We start from the raw sequence: 21,882 nt of genomic DNA on the forward strand, positions 1-21,882 counted from the left end.
GATACTGGGTTTACAGTCTGTAACATGGGCACCTTAGCCATGAAGAATCTGAACCACACCAAGTCCATCTGTGTGTGACGCTGATGCCTGGAGGGAGCCGAATAACCATGGTCAGGTCTCTCCGAGACTTACCCTCCTTGAGTGTACTGAGGAAAATGAGTATCTATTTTGCAGGGTTATTAAGGGAGTATACAGTAAGTTGATATAGAAGATCCCTTTGTAAACCATGAAGTCCTTTTTGGTTTGGGAAAATTATTGAACAGGAAGAAAAACAAAACTAAGTAACTATGGAAATCTCCCAGTTTTTACGTGGGCTTCTGGCCCAGAAGGCATTCGGTAGACTTAAAACGAATGGTCTTGGAAATAAAAATTTCTAATATTTTACACTGAGTGCTATTCGCTAGTCCAGCGGTCGTTGATTACCCTACAGGGAGAAGCTGTAAGCAGTGCTGTCAAATGGAAAACTGACTGTGTTCAAGAGATCACAGAGAAGTCAATCATCTAGTTGTACTTGAAGGCATTTGCGATATTACGTATTGTAACTTAGAAAATCAGAGATACTGGGGCATCTGGGTGTCTGAGTTGGTTAGGCATCCGACTTCGGCTCGGGTCATGATCTCACGGTTCGTGGGTTTGATCCTTGTGTGTCGGGCTCTGTGCTGACAGCTCGGAGCCTGGAGCCTGCTTCGGATTTTGCCCCTCCCCTGCTTGAGCGAGCTCTCTCTCTCTCTCTCAATAATAAATAAACATTTAAAACAATGAAAAAAAACCCAGAGATATTGAAGGACCAGTGAAAATACCATAAACCAATTTAAAAAGTGCTGGCATATTTTTTCAATTGACTTGCAAGGTTGGCTTAATGGCTGTGGCATGCTATCAGTGGCTACTTAAATATGTAACTTCAAATTGTTTTTACAAGGAAAAGCAAAATTTTGTATTTAGTTCAACAAACATTTATTGAGGATATAATGAGGAATCAAAGACTGTCCCTGTCCTCAACGTGCTCATTGTCAAGTAAGGAAAACAAACATTAGGAGACGGTGGAAAATGCGAGGATGGAAGTATGCACCCAGTGCTGTGGGTGCCCTGCAGGGGCGGGGGGAGCATAGGAGTAGGGAAGAAATGTCAAGAAGGCTACACAGAGGAAACAGGATTTGGCTGACAGTTGAAAGTTCCAATGTCTCAAAGGAGGAAAGGCAAATGGAACAGTGTATAGAAAGATAGGAGGCATGAGAGAATGTGTTCTCAGGGACCGGGGTGGGTCTCAGGATAAGTTTAAGGCAGTAAGATATGGATATCCCTGGATAAAAATAAGGAATGAATATTGGCTCTATAACATTACTTCATGATTGGCTGCTTGCTCAGTGTTTACGTTTCTTTATAAAAAATTTTATTTACAGTATTTTTCCAGTCACCCCTGTGTCACCTATATAAACACTATCATACCTCTCACTGATGACACGTATTAGGAAAAGTGAAAATATGTCTCCTCTAAAGTGCTTCCATTTTAAGGTTTTTGCATCTCTTAGAAACTTTCACGGTCCCTAGCACCTTGATGGGCTCTGTAAAACAAAGCATTATCCAAGCAGAGGTGTGACTGTACTAGAATTGTTTGAAACTTCTACCGTTATTTTCCTATCAGAGAATGATTCATCATAATTTTGAACAGTGATGCCTTCAAAATCCTTGAGAGGTCAGAAACCCATTTTGCAGATGAAGAAACTGAGGTATAGAGTTCTCCTTGGTCCCAGGGTGAGAGGCTGGAGTATGTCAGGGAGATTATTGCTTTTGATTGTGTTAAGTTTCTTAATCCCTTTAGACTGTGAAGTTTCCGTTTCTTTCCCAAATCCAGAAGTGGGAAGTGTTCTGAGATTTGTTCTATCTATGGGACTCCATTGCAGAATATTCATAAAGTGCTCAAAGTGCATGGTACTGTAAGAAGCTAGAGCCAGGGGCCGTTTCTCTCACTGTTCAGTTGAGAAGAAAGGGCATGTAGCATTGATTATTTATGAACTATTGATTATGGAACTAGTTTACAGTCCTCGGAAGTCTGAGTATATAATGTGTGTGTCCAATTATTTTTTTTAAATCACGATCAGCTGTCTGAAGTGTCTTCACTGGGTTCCTCTTGTGTAAGAAGTACATAGCTTCCCTCGTTCCAGCTGGTGCACTTGACGATGCTGCAAAAGCAAACAAGACATTCTGCAATTGTGACCAAAGCAATACATAAATAAATAATCTATATTCCAACTTCCCCCTGGTTATATGGCTTGCAAAAAATTGTGCAAATTATACACAGAAGGAACATACTGGCACTTTGAGTCCAGCTGACTTGCTAGGCATAGCATTCTGAAAATAATAAACAATCTACAGTTCTTTTCTCTTCCAGATCCCTGAAATGTCCATCCATCCCATTGTTTAGTTTCTATAGCCCACAGAAAAGTAGTTATAACTGTAGGTGTGGCTGAAGTTCATGTCCAATACCTATAACTGAAGCTGGGACAAGAAGACACCTGGAACTTAAAAAACATGTAATTTGGGGGTGCTTGGGGTAGCTCAGTCCGACTCTTGGTTTCGGCTCAGGTGCTGGCAGTGCAGACCCTGCTTGGGATTCTCTCCCCCTCTCTCTGCCTCTCCCCCACTTGCACTGTCTCTGCCTCTCTCAAATAAATAAACTTTAATAAAAAATAAGCATTTAACTTTTTAAAAATATTGAACGGTATAGGGTTAAAAAATCTCAGGAGACCATCTACATTTACATTAGAAGCATTATTGAAAGCATAACTATCTTTTATCTAGCTGTGTATATGTTCATTAACAGATATGTATGAATATATGAAGAATACAAATTACCCATTTTCTACTCCCTAATTCTTTTTATTTTTCGTGATATGGTATGGATGCACGATCATTTATTTAATCATTCTCGTTTGGTCATTTAAAAAATGTTTTTGTCTTAATAAACTTTATATCAGTTGACCTTTGAACGTCCCATGTAGTTGGAAATGCGCATATAACTTTTGACTCCCTAAAAACTTAACTACTAATAGTCTACCATTGACCAGAAGCTTTACCAGTAACATAAAACAGTCTATCAACACATATTTGGCATGTCATAAGGATTATATGCTGTATTTTTATAATAAAGCCAGAGAAAAGAAAATGGCATTAAAATCATAAGAGAAAGTATATTATAGTACTGCATATATAGAAAAAAAATCTGCATGTAAGTGAATCCATGCAGTTCAGACCTGTGCTGTTCAGAGTTAACTGTACCTAAATTTTTGATATTACTGATCATTTCCTTAGCATGTGCTTCTAAAAGGAATCACTGGGTCAAATACTACAAACTTCTTAAAAAAGATTTTGATACATGTTTATGAATTGCTTTCCAAAGATGATACTGCCAAATAACACTCCTACAAGCAATGTGTAAGACTGTCTCATCATTTACTATATAGCACAGCATGTATTTTTAATTTTGCTGGTTCAACAGGTGGAGTCTCTTTTTAAAAAGATATCTAGTAAAAATCACTTTTCATCAGAATCACAGAGGAACTGTAAATAGTACTGTAGTCTGTCTTACACAGATCTAGGTATGAAAATTACATAGAGAGACATTATGTAATGAGGTCCTACTATGATTAAGACGTAGGGCAGCCCTTCAAGGAGGTCACAGTCTTGGTAGAATGGGTAAGGCCTGTGCACGTAGGTACTTTCCTGCCCCCCCCCCCCCCCCCCCCCAGTGCTCAGGAGAAAGCAGAGATGTGCTGTGCTCCACCTCCTACTGACCCCTGTCACTGCACTGTCACTGCACTGTGCTCTCAGCTGTGTAGACTGGGCAAAGCCCAGCAAGGAAAGGGCAAAGAGCTCTCGGCCCAGTGCGCTGGCCCCATAGAACGTGTTCACTCTCTTTGCTTGGCCATTTCGGCAACTGCTTGTCTAGTTAGATTACACTTTTTGTTAACTGAAAGGCAAAGGAAGAAAGAAATACTTGTTATGTGTATGACTCTGGTCTTTTTATTCTATGTACTATTCATAAATAGAATTTGGTACTTTGTATGTATTTGGATATTTACATTTAAAAAGGGAGTCATTAGGGGCGCCTGGGTGGCTCAGCTGGTTGGGCAACTGACTTCGGCTCAGGTCATGATCTCACAGTCCGTCGGGTTCGAGCCCCGCGTCGGGCTCTGTGCTGACAGCATGGAGTCTGGAGCCTGCTTCGGATTCTGTGTCTCCCCCTCTCCCAGCCCCTCCCCTGCTCACGCTCTGTGTCTGTCTCTCAATAATAAATAAACGTTGAAAAAAACCAGTTTTTTTTAAAAGGGAGTCACTAAATAAGCCAACATTCTTCAAAGAAAATTCTTGATATTCAGTGCACACTATTTGCTCTTGTCATCAGCCCAAGACTCCATATTAAAGTCTGTCTTCTTGTAGGAATCTTTGACCCCCCAGGGGATATTATACTCTAGGAAATCATAGTTGAATATGAATATATATACATACACACATATGCATACACATGCATATTCTTGGATGCTGATTTAATCGGTTCATATCTAAAGAGACAGGGGGTGGCTATTCAGAGTCTGACCCAATCTTTCTTTCTCTTAGTAATGGTGAGCCTTGTCATTGTCTCTTTCTTCTTAAGTCTTCAACATTATCAATAGATGTCCTCATGTCTAAAAGTTACTGAGAAAAGTACATTCTGAGGCAAAACTTCGTTCAAAAGAAAACCACAGGCCCCACGTGGTTTCCATTAGGCCAGCTCATCAAACCTGGACTTCACATGTAACTTACCCACACTCCCAGCCTCCCCCAGAGGCTCGTCTTCACCAGTCAAGCCAGGAGTTCTCTGATCGGCACCGGTGAGCCTGCTACTTGGGCCCTTTCTATCCCCCAGAGAAAGATGAGGTCATCCACCCTAATAAGACCCCTGCCCTTCTCCCTAAGGGAAGGAGACTCTGCCTGAAATAATTATTTCTTCTCCTCTGCTAATAATGTCACGACCCACCCTCTTTCCTATGAAACCTTCCAGTTAGCACAGCTCCTCAGAGCCCCGCTCTACTTGTTAGATGGGATGCCGCCTGGTTCGTGAATCAACCAGTGGAGCCAATTAGATCTTTAAAAGTTACCCAGTTGAATTTTTTTTTTTAAACAACTTTAACAGATCTATGTAATTTTACTAGTGAGGTTAGGGAATTCATTTAATCCAGCTATCCTCTGACAGAATGGTTGAAAATAATTACCTACCATAGACTGATGGCTGGAATTAGTAATAGAACGGCAGACAGCAGAAAGGTGAAGCCTGGGTACCAGGCGACAGTGGCTGAATAAATTCCATTAAAAGTAGAAACTGCAGTGACACCACCAAGCGTTTCTAAGAAGGCAATGCAAGCAAACAGGGTACCTGTTTGGGGTCAGGGTGTGGAAGGAGAAAAAGAAATGGCTTCGTGACAAAACAACGAACAGAACAAAGGGAGAAGACTTACTCACTGGAAAAAACAAACACGGGGCACTGCTTGGCGAATGAAAGCTATTTCCTCCAAATCCTTGAGAAGTCAGTAACCCATTTTTGCAGGTGGAGAAACTGAGATCATGAGGTCCGCTTGGACTTGATGTGACGGAAGGTGAAAACACAATAGTTCGATGTCGGTAGGGCAAAGGTAAAAGGCAACGACATCTGACACATTTGAAACCCACAGTCTCCTGTCCCTGAACAGCCGCAGGCAGAGCCACAACTACATAGCCCTGACGTTCAAGCTTATTTCCCACTCTCAGTCCCCAAGCTGGGGACATCTGTGACACACCTCCTATGTGCAGGTGGCTCCTACCAGCAAAGGTCCCACCCGAGGAGCCTTTTGAGTTAAAGCAATCCTTTTCATCTGCTTCTCAGATCTGGCAAAAGTGACAGCTGCAGACAAAGACAGATGATGGCACACGCTTTCTGCAGCGTGGACTGGATCCCTCCCTCCAAAGTGCCGGCAAACTGAGCAGCCACAAGGTTCCTTTGTGTGACTCTTCAAGTAACTGTCTGTGCTCTAGTTAGGCCACGGTTTGATGCGAAGTGAGTCTTTTCTGCCTTCCCTGCCTGAAACGGCTTCCACGCTGAGGTGGCTCACGAGACTGAGTGAGCGGGGATCCCGCCACTGCCCGGCACCCCTGCCCGCCTACCACGGTTGGTCTAGGGCAGGCCCTGGAGCATCGTTCGAGGAGCGTAGGGGTGGCTGCGTGGTCAGTCCAAGTTCATAATCCAAGAAAAGGGGGCACACATTCTACCAATGTTTCGTTCTGTCTGCAATCCAAGACCACGCTGACTGAGCAGTTAAACGTCTAAAGGACAGGCGGGTCATCTCGATGTACTTGTCTTCCTCTTTGCCCTATTTTGCATCACCAGATGAAAAACTTGGTCCTGGTTTTCCGCTCTTCTTGATGTCCCCGGTAGAAGTCCCTGCGTGGCTTTGGCAGACTCTATCATTAAGCCGTTGTGCTTGTTCCCTGCTTTGCCAAGTTTACTTTTCCATGAGAAGTTGTGATGTATTTTTTCTACAAACAATGCAAATCATGTAAATAACTGTATTTGATTGGACTGGTGAGAAGGAAAAGGCAAGCATGAGGGTCACCTTTCATAACCAGATTATGGCTTACACTGTCCATGTTTTAATTTTCCCCGTGGTCTTGGTCTTGTAGACCGTGTGGCGTATGGGTTTTTATCTACTGAGACTTTTTACCCTGGTATACATCTTCTCGTACGTTGCTTCTAATTCTTCACCGAATGACAGGTCACATGTTCATAAAACATAAACATATCTCTGAAGAATACTGTGTTTTCACGTACATGTCTTCTTTTGACTAAAACGAAAGCTCTGTTCATGCCAAGTGCACATCTACTCTGTTTACTGCTGTGTCCCAGGGCCTGTCTGTCCTGGCACGTGGAAGATGTTTAACCCGTATTTGTCGAATGAATGAAAAAAAGCTTCATTCAAGAGCCCAGTTACCAATCAGCAAGTAGTACACAGACCTGTTGCCTCCATGACTTATGATAAAACACGGAGTCAGTTCAGTTGGGAGGAAGGTCTCCTACCTGTCTATGCGATTATCTTCTTATATTTCTGATCCCTTGCCACAGCCAGACACAGTGCCATGGAGGACAGACTGGACAGATGTAGTCCTATTTTGCAATGACCTAACTCGATTCTTGACAGAAAGCTGGCCAGGTGGTACGTGTGTCTGGCATAAACAGCCATCCTGTGACACAGTAGGGTTCACCTGTCGCTCAACTTTCTCGAGCGGTTCAACTTGTGTCACAGTCACCAGAGATAAACTGGATTAAGTAATCAGCCCATTGTTTCGTATCTATACTTTTTCTTAATCCGGTAGGTTTCAAAAGTCGAGTGTGTTTTTCCGGTGTTCCAAGTAATCACAAAGAGTGCGCAGGGAGCAGCAAGGCAAGAGGTAGTCCGGGGTGGCTTTAGCTGGGAGTTTCACAGCTGTATGGAGCACAGAGATTCCGAAACAATCCAGTTTCCTCTCCTTTCTCATTCAAGATGCTGGGGATACTGAGAGACTCATGAAAACCTCTGTGGCACTTCCTTTCTCCTCTGATTACCTTAAAGCACCTAACATTTTCACGAAAATATCCCGTTTTTAAAAAAGTAATGCAGGACCAGAATATACTCAGTAGGGAAGCTCTGACATCAGCAAAAGGCTTTCTTAGTGAAAATCCAAAAGACAAAACATTTTAAAGTGTCACTTTAAATAGCCTTTGTAAAGTAGACTACACCAAATAAAAACCAAAACAAACCAGACACCCTGAGAAGTCTCTTTTAGCTCCAAGTTGTGAAGCAGGTAGATGTTTCTTTTTCTTCTGAACAGCTCTACCGAGGTATAATTCATACGCCCTAGAACCCACCCCTTTAAACTGCACAGTTAACAGAGCTGTGCAGCCTCACCCCAGAAGAAACTGTACCCATTAGCAATCTCTCCCTTTCTCTCCAGCCCTGGACAGCACTTACCTGATTTCTGTCTCCATGGGTTTGCCTTTTCTGAACGTTTCATATAAATGGAGTATTTATACGACAATGTGTGACCTTTTGTGTCGGGCTTCTTCATTTTCCATAATGATTTCAAGGTTCATCCATGGGGTAGTGGGTATCATCAGTACTTTATTTTTATTGCCAAATAATATTTCATTGGGCTGATATACCACATGGGCTGATATACCACATGGCATCTATCCATTCATCAGTTCATGGACGTTTACATTTGTCTTTACTTTTTGGCTACTATAAATAATGCTGCTGTGAACATTTGTGTGCAGGATTTTTTGTGGGCATATGTTTTCATTTCTTTTGGGATTTCAATTCCATTCTATTTCTAGGAATTCTAAGGGAATTTTATTTAACTTTCTGAGGAGCTACCGAACTGTTTTGGCAAAACGGGTGCATCATTTTATGTTCCCACCAGCAGTGTAGGAGGGTTCCAGGTTCTCCACATCCTGACCATCTCTTGTTGTGATCTTTCCATTTCAGCCATCCCGGTGGGTCTCACTGTGGTTTTGGTTTGCATTTCCCTGAAGGCTAATGATGTTGAGCATTTATTCATATAATTCTTGGCCATTTGTACAGCTTTTTGGAGAGATGTCTATTCAAATCTGTTGCCTATATAGTTGGGTTGTCTTTTGGTTGTTGTTTTTTTTTTTTTAATTCCAGTGTAGTTAACACACAGTGTTATAATAGTCCCAGGTGTACAATACAGTGATCCAGTAGGTTCCATATACTACTCAGTGCCCATCCAGATAAGTGTATTCTTAATCCTCCTTACCTATTTCATCCATTCTCCTCCCCCACCTCCCAAGTTCCTTATTAGACATGTGATTTACTCATATATTCTCACACTCTGTAGCTTGTCTTTTCACTCTCTGGATGGTGTCCTTTAAAGTGCAAAAGCTCTTAATTTGGATAAAGTCTAATTTGTCTATTTTTCTTTTGTTGTTGTGCTTTTGGTGTCATACCTAAGAAACCATTGTAACCCAAAGAAGCAGGTATATTTTTACATATTACAGTTACAAATTTGTATATTCCTAAGTGGTTTTCCAGTCAATCATCATTACATAATCTATAAACAGCTGTGTGCATATACAGTGACATGGGTGGAAGAGAATCAAGAAATATATTTTTAAAGGCACTGAATTAGCAGTCTTCCCCAGTGTTGATTAAACTGCCATAAATACAGTAGCCTAGATATGAATGGTCCATCAACAATTAATATGAATATCTGCACCAGGCTGAGGCATGAAACAAAAGAAATCTCCGAAATCTAATAATATTCACATGGTACAGATATGCCTAATATCTAACTAGTAACTAGTTCTAACTAGAAATTTAATTTTTTTGTCCTTTTGTATTGGTTATTCTCTGCCCTCCCACTTCAGCTGTTTGATCTCCTGTGTCCTGCTCTGTGCTTGGGAGGCTGATAGATTTACTCCTATCGAATGACTTGGATTTCCTTGCTAATCTGACTTTCTGTTGCACTTGGTCAACGAGATGAAGGTGGAGAGAAAGCTTGTAGTGTCTTGTCTCTGCTCCCTATTTCGGCCACCTTCTCTGGGTGCCTTCTCCACTGCCCACTCCGCCATACTGCTTGGACTTCATGAAAGTCGCTATGGAACCAGCTGAGTGGGATCCTGTTTTTGCTAGGATTCTAATTCAGGCCCAGCCCTAACATTTGTGGGGTCCAGTGTAAGAATACACTTAGAAGCCTATATGTTATATTGTAAGTATTTGTGAGTTACAGTTCTAATGAACAGACTGTTCAGTAAGCTATGTTTCAACTCCCCGCTCTGAGAAATATGCCTTCTATACCTTCACGATGATTTGGAAGGTCAGACACAGACTCCGAATTCTCAGACTCTTTGGAGTTCTGTGGAGGAACATGGCAGCACTGGCCGAGCTAGCTGGCCCTTGGCCCTCAGTCCCCAGCTGCAGGGTGCAGTCCTCCCACGTTGTGTTCTGTCTCTTGCTCCATCCTGCTCAGAAAGGATCATTTACACATGGCTGTACACACCCCACTCTGCAATGCCAAGGTTGGGCTAGTTCTATGAAGAGTGATGGCTTGGCTACCCCTTTGGTCTAGAGGGGAACACACGGTCTACCCTCAGGAGAAAGGGTCTGAGGAAGAGGACCACCCAGGCACTGAAAGACATGAACCCAAAACTGTTTGGCTGGGAATTATGGGTCCCAGATACACAGAGTATAGTCTAGAAGGGGGAGGTGTTGTGAGCTCCCGGGTGGGCATCTGCCTGGCCCTGAGCACTCCTCTGCTCTTGAGGCAAGGCCTGGCTAGATGCAAGCCTTCTAAAGCGGGAGACCCTGGGCAGGGCACCCCTGCCTGGACATAAGCCTCTACCGAACACAGAATTTACTTACCACTTAATTCAAAAGGCGTTCTGAACAAAAAAAGTGTTGTAGAATATTCGGAAGAATCAAACATTGGTTGTCCATAGATTTCAGTTGATACAGATTGTAAACTCATTATATTCATTAAGCAAATTAAACTCACCTTGTTCAGTAGAACGAACCACTTTTGATATCATGGACCGTAGAACAGAGAGCGGCACGATCGTGAAAAGGAATGGCAACCTGACTGTAAGAGAAATGGTGGGAAATCACTGGCCAAGTCAGAAAACGAATGGCCAGTTTTAAATGTGAAATTCTTTCTGACTATGTCCTTTTCTATAAGCATCCTACCTCATTGCACCTAAGGACTGAATTAATTAGTTGTAGACTTCTGTCTCATGACTTAAGATACACTATAGATGGGTCAGCTAAAGGTTACTTTACTTTGTTATTCTGGGAGTAAGAATAAGAGTTCATGGAGGTTTTAGGTCCTTGGGATTAGAACTGCGATTGGGACTGATGTGCTATTTCCCTGATTATTACAGTGACCTCTCGTTCAGCAAGTTGTGACTTAGCTTTCTTCATGTATTTTCTGGTTTTGCTTCCTTAGACTTGACATTCTTAGTGTTAGCATGCTTTTAGTATATTGACTCACTTATCGAGAAATTGGTTATCTTTCTGCTTGTTCATCTTTGTGTTGAATCATTTTATGAGCCCAGATCACCTCTCCTCTTAAATTATGACCCCTAATAGTAGCATTTCTAGTTCTTTGACAAAACAGTAATAGATTATTTTTGCAGATGATGTTAAAGTTTTCACACACATATCAACTTACTTGACCTTGGCAATTCTAAGGGAGACAGGGAGAACCGACATTTACTGAATACAAGGCCTTGTGCTAAGTGCTTTACAGTGATCTCTTCTAATATTCTTGTAACCCTCTGAATTAGGCGCTACTGTGCCCATTTTACATTTGAATAAATGAAGGCCCTGAGTACTTAAGTAACTTGCTTAAGATCACCTGGTGCCATACAGATGGACATTAAACCTGATTCTCTTTGGTCACCCTGCTTCCCTGCAAGGTAGCAAGAGGTTGGCAGTGGCTTTGTAGAAAAAGATGAAGTCGGACCTTTCCTAAGGTCCCACTTGACAGATCCCTTAGCTCTTTCAAAGGCGGCATCTCACTCAAGCCCTACAGAAACCACCTGTGGGGTAGGTAGTCGAGGAAGTAGTCCAGTTTGCCAAAAAATGATTTATCAAAAGCCAATTGACGGAATGACCAATTTGCAAAACCTTGTCTTAAAGAATTTTCTTCTTGAATATATTCAACAAATGTGAACTTTATAAATCTTTTGAGTTTATTTTATGTAATGATCTTTAATTCTTATGGGGCGCCTGGTGGCTCAGCCAGTGGAGCGTATGACTCTTGATCTTGGGGTTGTGAGTGAGCCCCACGTTGGATGTGGAGATTACTTAAAAATAAAACCTTAAAAAATAATTTTTAAAAAGTTTTATGGAAAGTAGTCTTCTTAGCAGCACTTTAAGAAATATTCAAGTTGGCAAAAAGCTCTATTGAAGAATTGACTCACAAGAAGAATGCTTCTCAAAACAATTTTTTGGCAAGTATGCAAATTTAGAAAATTGTGGTTAATCATTAGTGTTCTTTAAACCAATTGGCTTTCACTTCCTGGCAAAGTGCCTTAATTGAACTAGAATGCGTTAAATAGAGAATGTTAAACTTAAAGTTTCTCACCCAGCAGACTAAATTCATTTTATATAAACATCAAATACATGGTTAGTTCTAAGGCTACATTTTGTATCTTACCTAAAAACATCATTAATGTCGTTCTGGCAAAAGCAGTCATAACCATTCCTGCCATGGTGGTAAAGATTCCAATGAAGGCCATGTGAATGTCTTCCATACAGTAAGAAAAAAGCCATATTCCTAGGAAACTGCTGAAAAAGGTAATGCTACCCAGAGCCGATCCATAACCTATAAAGACTTCATTCCAGCAGAGTGGGGAATCCAATTCATAAAGGATAAAAATGGGGGAAATGCCAATTGTCACGAAAAAATAAGTGATCATTGTAAAAAGTAACAAACAGAGAAAATACCGTCGCTTACCAGAAGCATTTTTAAAAAGCATGTAAGTTCGGTAAAATAGGTTTTTAAAGCCTTCACTACATGACATGGCAACATTCGGAGATGAAGATTCTTTCAATGAATCGCCAAGAAAAAATAAAATATAAATCAAGTTAACAGCAAAAGCCATACTAATAATGAAAAAGGACCACACAAAACCTAGTTCTCTGATAAAATAGCCAGAAGACAGTCCCGTTAACCCAGTGACAAGTCCAAGTATGAAGTCAATTATAGCTATTCGAATTGTTCTTTGTTTCTGTTCTACACATTGATCAACTACGTAGGCAAAACAGGCCCCTAAAAATGTGGTAGAATTGCCACACAGTGCACCGATAAAGGTGGATGCAATCAGAAGCTGGACTGGAAAAGCAAAGTAGGAGAGCACACAGAGCCAAACACTGGTTGCAAGGGCACCAGCGGAAGACAAAATCAAAGGGAATTTCCGTCCTCGATGGTCACTATGAGACAGAAGTATGAACGTGGACACTAGACCAGGAACTAGCCCACTTATGTCCATCTGCAGATTAAAGAGAGACACCTTCTTCTGAACTTCCTGCAAAGAAACAAAAAGAAGAGGATGTGTTTACAGAGATATAGACAACATGCATGAAAATATCACAGCGCGTGCTTTTCTTTTTTCCAGTACGTCGCCAATAAGGAATCTCTGCGGCATGGGTTTGATACAGCCTGAATCTTCATCCAGTTCACAAAGCAAATATCAAGAGGTGACACAGGAATCAAAGCTCAGTCATAATATTCAAGTACCGTGGTGGGGACTTTCACTCATAAAAAGAAAATTGGGTATTGCGGCGTGTCTGTCTTATATAGGGGCTCCACAGACCCCAAGACATCTGGGACTGGCCATATAAGGATATTTCTTTCTTCTGTGAACAGCTAGCACGGAGATCATGACCACTGTTGTCAAGCAAGAGCAACACCCTTTCCCGTGACAGATCCTTCTGTCTACTTAAAAGGGAATGAATATCACGTGTAAATGTCATACTCGATAGACCTTTATTTAGGAGGCACTCAGTTGCTTTTTTCACATGTGTCTCCACAAATAAGTTTCTTCCAGTTTCTTTCTTTCCTTACTAAAAAATAAGATAAAACCCCAAGAGAAGCTTTGCACTGACGAAGACGGATGGTAGCACGCCATGAACTGAGGAGGAAGGTAAATCCAGCTTCTCCAAGCCAACACAACCGGGGGCACACACATGCTGGAAGATGTTACAGTCGCTGCACTGGTTGTTTGATGGAGAGCATTTGGGGTGATTTCTGTTTGCCACCTCTCTCTGTATTTTCCAAGTTTTATGTAGAGTATGTGCCATTTTTATAACAGGGATTACTAAACTCATTTTTAAAAACAGACGGATTCATGTAATATTTAGAAAGCACCCTAGAACAACTGATGAACCACACAGAAGAATTAAGTACTGAAATTAATGATTTTTTAAAAGAGTGAGCCTGTGTTTATTTTTATATATCCATATAATGCAAGCAACTTCCCGTTACCAGGAAGTGTTGTCGTCACTAAGACTCAAAACTCCAGTCATCTTTGTTTCTGGCCTTTCCCTTCACCCATGCCTGCCAACACCCAGTGCTTCTCGTGACCTCTGCCTCTTTCCGGTCCCATCACTGCCACTGGGAGCACAGGGCTCCTAGTGCTCCCCAGGACTCCCCGGGCACCTTGCTTTCCCTCTCTTCAATTTGGTCTATGAGCCAGCCTCGTCACTTTGTGGATCACACACCCTAATGGTGGGAGCGGCTTGCCAAAACACACTGGTGGCACGTCTCTCACCTGCTTATTAGCCCTCTGCCTGCTAGAGAAAGCTCACGCTTTCCATGTCTGTTATGTTAGGCCACCCAGATGTGGTCCAGCCCCACTCTTCAGCATGATCTCCACCCCCTTCCCTAATACGCCATGTTACAGGCACAGGCCTTGGTCAAGTCCAACTTGGATTTGCCTGAAATGCCCAAACAGATGTAATCTCTCCTGCTGAACCTTCTCATCTGGCCATTATCATTCTTCAGTTGCACTTTTTTGTGTAGCGATTAAGAGCTCTAGAGTCAGATCGATCTAGATTCAGAAGGAGCCTGTTCTTTACGTAGCAATTAGAGTGATTTTTTTTTTTTAAACGTTTATTTATTATTGAGAGACAGAGAGACACAGAGCATGAGAGGGGTAGAGATAGGGGGAGACACAGAATCTGAAACAGGCTCCAGGCTCTGAGCTGTCAGCACAGAGCCCGACGCGGGGCTCGAACTCACAAACTGCAAGATCATGACCTGAGCTGAAGTCGGTCACTTAACCAACTGAGCCACCCAGGCGCCCCTAGAGTGATTTTTAAAAACACACCAACCAGCTCACGTTACTCCTCTACCCAAAATCCCTCGGTGGCTTTCCTGACAGTGGAATAAATCCGAATTCCTTGCCACGGTGTGGGCGGTGATATCATGACTTCTCTGATTTCAGGTCTGCCTCTTGGCTCCCCTCAGCCACATGCATTCCTCAGACACTCCAGGCTCATTCACTTGTTTTGTACCTGCTGTTCCTTTTGCGATGACCACACGGCTCACTTCCTCAATTCAAAAGTCACTTCCTCAGAAGCCTTCTGTGAGCCATCCAGAGCAACCCCATCAACCCCCACCCAGGGCTCCATGCCCTTATCTGGCTATAGTTTTCTTTAGAGACTTGCCCCACCCCCACAGGGTGGGTTACTTTAATGGAGCTGCTCACCGTGTGCCCTCTCCACTACCACTAAGCTCTGGGAGGGCGGGCACGCGGTCTTCTTTACCACATCATCATGGATTCCAACCAAGTGCTTCACAGGGTGCCCCACAGACACTGGTTGTACCAGTGAATAAGCAGATAAAATAGGCGATGCGCTAGCTGCGTGTGATGCCGACCAAATTATTTATCCCTATAGCTTCATCTGACAAGAGGGGGGTATGAAGAGTCCCTATCTTGCAGGCTGTTGTGAGTGTGAGATTTAAAGTCAGCATGTCAACATAAGGCACACCTGAGAGACCCTATTATACGTTCACGCTTAGTCAACTCTGGTAGTTTCATTTTTATTAGGGCAGGCTTCTTGCGCACATCGTTGTGGCTCTACGGTTATAAAAGCCATCAAGTAAATATTTACCGAATAAAGAAGTAAATCAAACAATCATTTTTTAATCAGCTTCTCAACAAGATATTCCAGTTTGGGATTCCTCTTCCCATTCCCACCCCTCCCCCATATCTGATCTTCTTTCTAACCCAACCTCTTACGCAGACTTCTCTCCTCATCTGCAATCTATTCCTTTTAAACTCTGGAGAATCATAATTAGATAAGGGCAAATGGAAGAAATCAGAGTAAAAAGTGCTATGTCTTATACAAGACTGAACAGGCTGCTCAAGCATCCGACTCTTGACTTCAGCTCAGGTTATGATCTCACGGTTCAGTTCATGAGTTCGAGCCCTGCGCCTGACTCTGCACCGACAGCGTGGAGCCTGCTTGGGGTCCTCTCTCTCTCCCACCCATTCACTCGTGCACGCACACTCGCACACTCTCTCTCAGGATAAACTTTGAAATAAAACTAAAAAAAAAAAAAAAAAAAAAAAAGACCGAACAGAAGGACAATGTACTGAGACAAGTGTAAGTTACATTAAGGAAAGGAATATCAATTTTCAAAAAGTCACGATTCCATAGGCTGTTGTATATATAGTAATTACAATTGAGTAGAAAACATTCTCTATCTGCTGGTAATAAGGGACGGTGTTAGTTATTAAAAGGGTTATAAGTAAATTACTGAATAAGAACAATTTCACGATCTGGTTGACACCAACTTGCCCCCTCAACTAGCAGGGTCCCTGTCTTGACAGCACTTGAAGAGAAGAGACCAAAGTGGCCAGTTTAGCACCTCAAAACCAGTCGTTTAACCTGGGAAGGAGAGGATGGCAAGGGGCTTCAAAATTCCTTCCTCCACACAAGTCGACAAACATGCTTAGAATTCCCTACCTCTTCTGCTTCAGCCAAGAGTGTCCTTCCCACAGCCTTGCCATTTTAAGAGGCCCTTTAGAGACTAATCTTGCTCAAGAGAAGTATGTAGGTGCATCTTATAGTCACAAGACTCAGAAAACTCAAAGATTCGGAAATAGGTTAGATGAATATTTATATGTATTTATATTTATATGTCTATATATATTTGACCCTACTAGGTTGAAAAATAAGACTTTTCATTCATATAGACTTTCAAAATGTTAAGCATAAGTGAAATAGCTTAGTTTATTCTTATATCTATACCCTGAAATTCATATTATTATCTTGCATTCCAATACATGTGTCTGTGTCTGTGTATTTGTTATATAGAAGGATAAATATTTTTTTTTTTTTCAACGTTTTATTTATTTTTGGGACAGAGAGAGACAGAGCATGAACGGGGGAGGGGCAGAGAGAGAGGGAGACACAGAATCAGAAACAGGCTCCAGGCTCCGAGCCATCAGCCCAGAGCCTGACGCGGGGCTCGAACTCACGGACCGCGAGATCGTGACCTGGCTGAAGTCGGACGCTTAACCGACTGCGCCACCCAGGCGCCCCTAGAAGGATAAATAAATATAGTGTCACAGTAAGAAGTTCAATACACTATTGTATTATGCACTCTTCTTACAAATAATTGGTCTTTTGGGGGAGTGGCAAAGAAAAATTTGAACTGAAAAAAATCCTTTGTTTTATTCAGGACTGACTCTGTGTGTCCTATGACATTTTATTTTTACGGTTACAAGAACAGTTCTCAAACCCCTAAATTTCTTTAAGTCAGCAAGTGCCCAGCACCCACCCCCAGCAGAGCTGGGAATTGAGAAGGAAGGTCCTAAAACAGGGAACATTTGTCCTTGGATTTAAAGGTAAGAGAGGGGCGCTTGGGTGGCTCAGTCAGTTAAGTGTCTGCCTTCAGCTCAGATCACGATCTCACCGTTTGTGAATTCGAGCCCCACGTCAGGCTCTGTGCCAATAGCTTGGAGCCTGGAGCCTGCTTCGGATTCTCTGTTTCCCTCTCTCTGCCCCTCCCTCACTTGCACTTTGCGTGTGTCTCTCAAAAATAAAGAAACATTAAAAAAATAAAAATAAAGGTAAGAGAATATTCTTATATTGAGCAGGAACAGTATCCAGAAAAGGGGCCAGAGGGAAATGCTGAAGGAGATGGGGGTGCCTCCTGGGAAGCAAAAATGCTCCTGTGACCTAAGGAGCAAAAAGCGAGTGGCCTGCCTGCCCTGTCCCAATTGTGGGTGGGGACAGTCATGCTTTCTAGTTCCCCAATCTGAGAAAAAGCATCTGTAGCTCTAGAGCACCAAGTTTAAGAGAAGGGATCTAGGGCACTATGTTTTCTTGAATATTAATCTAATTAAAAAACAATTAATGAAACAACAATTAAACACTGGGCAGAAATTTTCAAAATGAGACCACTGCTCTGGGCAGTGGGGGCCTCTCAGCAGCTGGGTAAGGCCAGAGGCGGCCAGTACTCATCACCTGCACAGTCACAGAGGCCACCAAGATGACTGAACCATGGCCTGTCTCCCCTCACTCTGGGAGGGCAAGGGCAGCAGACTTTTCCACACATTCAAGTCCTCTCCCCCTCTGTCCCTCCCACTGCTCCCAGGTGTCTGCTGTAGGAAAGCATGGAATCCAATATAGAAACTGATGAGCCTGCTGAACCTTTTCACTCCCTGGGAGTTTATATATATAATATATAAATATATAATTATATATTCATATATTTATTAATATAAATATATATTTATAACATTTATAAAGTATTTATATATATTTATTTATATAATATATTTATTATATGTATTATATATAAAATATATAATATATATATAGGAACATTCTTAAAGTCAGGAGACAAAACCACCAGGTGAGACCCTTGGCCCTTCTATTTTTATGACCCCACTCTAGGCCAGAACCCTGATGTCTGCATGGCTTCCCAGCAATTATCAGTTCCAAGAAAGTTTCTCCCATGGAAATGAGGAACGGCAGAAGCTGTGTCCAAAGGCCAGGCCTCAGCCCAGCAAGGTTATACCTGACACCTGGGGAGCCACCTCCAGAAGCGCTACAGCCTTCCTTCTGGGCCCTTGGCCATTTCTTCTAGGCCTCAGACTCCTCTCCCAGTCACACCTGAATCCCCTTCTCCTGAGGAGAAAATCTGAGAGCCGGCTAGGCAAGTGACTTGAATTCCTCCAAACTCTTCTTATCCTTTGAGAGGTGAGGCGGTGCCACTCTTTGCCATCACAAAATATCCCCTAGGGGAAGAGTTCAAGGTGTAGAACTGCGGTCTGTTTTTGAGGCTTTCTGAGGGGAACAATTCCAGATCTAAATGCTATCTCCTTCGCATCTGGACATTGGTAGACTTTGCTAAAAACTGAGGGAGCCGGAGGATGGTGATGTACCTCCTGTTTGAAACAAATAAAAAATTGGGGGAGGAGGCCAGAGAGGGAGAAGGTAAGGCTCTGTAATATCTGCCTCAACATTTTCAGTGTCCTCAGAACCAAAGTGAGTGCTCCCCTCCGCAGATAGCCTCCCACAGCTGCTCCTGGGCACTTGGGAGTCAAAGCTGATCTGCTAACACCAAATGATGAATGACAAATGCTGCCCCCTGCCCCCTACAAGTCCATGAAGGACACTGGCCCCAAGGTCCACAGTCTTCAGTGATGGGCTACTTATGGGGTCACTGAAAACTGGGTCATGTACAGGCGGAAGGAGGGGTGGTGGAAGGAAGCAAGCCAGGGAAAGGCAGAAACACTGTTTCCCCCGGCCGCTGGGACCATCGAGTACTCATTCCAGTTGGCTGTGGTCCAACTTTCAGGCTTTGGGATGGGGGTGGGGGAGGAGGAGGAAAGAGCCCCTGGGGAGGTGAGACTAGGCTGAAATTTTCTAAGAAAGGAGAAGCACCAATGTCACAGAAGAAGAAGGGGCTTTTACTTAGAAGAGGCAGATTAGGGACACCTGGGTGGCTCAGTCGTTTGGGGTAACTGACTTCAGCTCAGGTCATGATCTCACAGATCATGGGTTCCAGCCCGGGGTCAAGCTCTGTGCTGACAGTTCAGAGCCTGGAGCCTGCTTGGGATTCTGTGTCTCCCTGTATCTCTGCCCTTCCCTGCTCATACTCTGTGTCTCTCTCTCAAAAATAAACATTAAAAAATTAAAAAAAAAAAAAGAAGAAGAGGCAGATTAAAGGTGTCAGGAAACTTCAAACAGGAGAACTAAATAAAGGCTCTTGACCTGGGATTTCAGAGCGTTTAAGGTGACCCTTGAGAGATCCAGGGAGACCCTTGAGAGAGTGCAATGCCCTCTTTCATCAAAAACGCCTTTACACATTCCCCTTTTATTACATTTTAGGGATATTTTAATGTCTTACCTCCTGCAATGCAAAGATTGGGCTGCTTGTATTTTTTCCACACTCAGAAATATTGCTATCCGACACAAAACTGTAGTTGCTGGTTTCTTCCCATATTCTCCTATACACATACTGTGTTGTCAGTGGGGCAGTCAAAGTCATAGCAAATGCACTCAGGCAAATGGCAGGTTCTACAAAGAAAATCTTCATATTGCCTGGGTAGGTAGTTGAATTCTGTTAAAAAGAACGGGGAAGTTAGAGGAGTCTTGTGGAGTAACTGGGGAACAGAAAGCAGTAAGCAGTTCGTAAGAGATTAATTTTCACTTTGGAATAGGGTACGCAGTAAACCGGTGACTATCGTACTTAACTATTTTTAAGAGTAAGTATGACCTTTCAGGGCTCAAACCGCCTTAAAATAATCTTAGTAAGTTGTCACCCATTTTCGTTTGGAATCATCTCACCACAGTCCCCACATTGTATATACTGCCAACCGGTTTTCAAAAGGGAAACAATGAGGTTCCTCCGGGAACGCGATAATTGCGCAACTGTTTGTTATTGTTATTTTGCTGCTCGTTAACAAGGACAGGAAGGGGGCCTTTAAAAAGCAGCTCCCGATCGTAAAGGGATTTTTTTTCTCGTTTAAACTCACCCCACGGTTACAGTCTTCCTGCCAGGCTAGGCGCAGGTCTGATCATTTTCGGGGCCGGAATCCCCGGGGGCTGTCTTCTTGGGGGGGGGGGTGCCCTGCGCTCTCCGGGCGCCTGCCGAGCAGCAAGTGCTCCCGAGGCTGGGGCGGCCCGGGACGCGCCGGGGACACTGACCGCCGCCTGGGTCGGGGGCCGGGTCTGCGCCGGCCGCCGCGCTGGGACGGGGAGGGGAATTTCCGTTGAATTTGACCAAATGCACCTGTCGGGGAAACTCAAGCTCTCGTTTTAAAGCAAACCAACCGAGCGCACTCCGGCGTCCAGAGTGACGACGGCGACAGGTCACTGCGCAGCCCCCGCTCGGCTCCTCGGTGGCCCTGCGGACTCGGCCCCAGGGAGCACGGGCGGCTGCTCCCTGCGCGGTCGGCAGCCTGTCCGCGGGTCGGTGGGCGGGTCTGCGGGCCCGCTGCCGGTTGGCTCCAGACAGAGGCTTAGCCCCCGCCCGCGGAGCCCCGCCGCTGGCCGAAAGGGCGGGGCCGCTGGCTGCCGGGGTCGCCGCCGGCGTGGCCATCCCTGTCCTGCCTGGCTCTTCTGCGATTGGGCCCGGTGTCTGGCTCCCTCGCGGGGATTGGTCCGCTCGACGTCGCTCCCGTGAGCCCGCCCCCAGAGGCCCCAGGCTAAACCTGGCGCCGCGCAGCCGTCCGCCAGCCCGAGCTGTTTGTAGGGCAGCGCAGAGGCCTCGCTTTCGGGCTCTGCAGTGGAAGAATATTTCTGGGTCTGAACATCGTTTTTCGCAGAAGCACACGGAGATCTGTTGCAAAAGTAACGTGTGTGGGATGCAGTTCCCTGTAGCATCCGGGTCGGCAGGGCAAGTGCCCTAAGAAACGCAGAAAAGGGGGACGGGGTAGGGGGCGCCCGTGCAGGGAAAGAGGGTGCTCCTGGCAAAGGGTCTGAAATGTGGTCTCTGGCTCTTCCTGGCGGTGTGACCTTGGGCAAATTATTTAATCCCTATGAACCTCCTTTCTTTGTCAAGTGGGCATAACAGCCCTACAGGATTGTTCTAATGAACCCTCAACACGTATATACAGCATAGCCTTGGGACAAAGGAGGGACTGTACCAGTGCCTTACAACAAGCCCGCCAGGACCACACCTGAAGTTAGGTTTATGACTTCTTGTAAGGAGGAGGAATACATAAATGGGGAGCAATGGGGTATTTCAGTAGAAGTGTTAGAATTTGTCATGGGATTTGGGCATAAGTGATGTGTGGGAAGGGTTCAAGAAAGCAAGCCCCCCTCCCCCACCACTGTATTGGATGCTGTC

The 21,882-nt window shown here is 43.9% G+C and overlaps 1 protein-coding gene across 3 annotated transcripts; it reads right to left on the bottom strand.

The window, feature by feature from the left end:
- Window positions 1-937: 937 nt before the first annotated feature.
- On the bottom strand, window positions 938-21,069 carry SLC46A3 (solute carrier family 46 member 3). 3 transcript variants are annotated; one of them, XM_047078233.1, is made up of 6 exons: window positions 20,865-21,055; window positions 19,939-20,151; window positions 12,223-13,093; window positions 10,561-10,644; window positions 5,254-5,410; window positions 938-2,180 (listed from the first exon to the last, which is right to left on the bottom strand). In XM_047078233.1, exons 2-6 carry the CDS (start codon window positions 20,125-20,127, stop codon window positions 2,096-2,098), a joined length of 1,386 nt encoding a protein of 461 aa, XP_046934189.1. In that variant the 5' UTR covers window positions 20,128-20,151; window positions 20,865-21,055; the 3' UTR covers window positions 938-2,095. The 3 variants fall into 3 exon arrangements, with proteins under 3 accessions (XP_046934189.1, XP_046934181.1, XP_046934197.1); XM_047078225.1 differs by having other exon boundaries at window positions 20,567-21,055; XM_047078241.1 differs by lacking the exon at window positions 938-2,180 and adding an exon at window positions 9,864-10,027 and having other exon boundaries at window positions 5,324-5,410; window positions 20,567-21,069.
- Between the last annotated feature and the right edge of the window lie 813 nt (window positions 21,070-21,882).

This window comes from Lynx rufus, unplaced genomic scaffold (genome assembly GCF_022079265.1).
Source record: "Lynx rufus isolate CCGP_SWC_20201006 ecotype Redwood Valley unplaced genomic scaffold, mLynRuf1.p SCAF_1, whole genome shotgun sequence".
Classification (NCBI taxonomy): domain Eukaryota; kingdom Metazoa; phylum Chordata; class Mammalia; order Carnivora; family Felidae; genus Lynx; species Lynx rufus.

Excerpts from the sequence above, each read along its gene's own strand:
- SLC46A3 (XM_047078233.1), bottom strand. The coding sequence starts at position 20,127 with ATGAAGATTTTCTTTGTAGAACCTGCCATTTGCCTGAGTGCATTTGCT. Across the intron at positions 5,411-10,560 it reads GGTTCGTTCTACTGAACAAG|GTACCCTGTTTGCTTGCATT; the intron begins GTGAGTTTAATT and ends GACCCCAAACAG. Across the intron at positions 2,181-5,253 it reads ATTCCAGCCATCAGTCTATG|CATCGTCAAGTGCACCAGCT; the intron begins GTAGGTAATTAT and ends TTGCTTTTGCAG.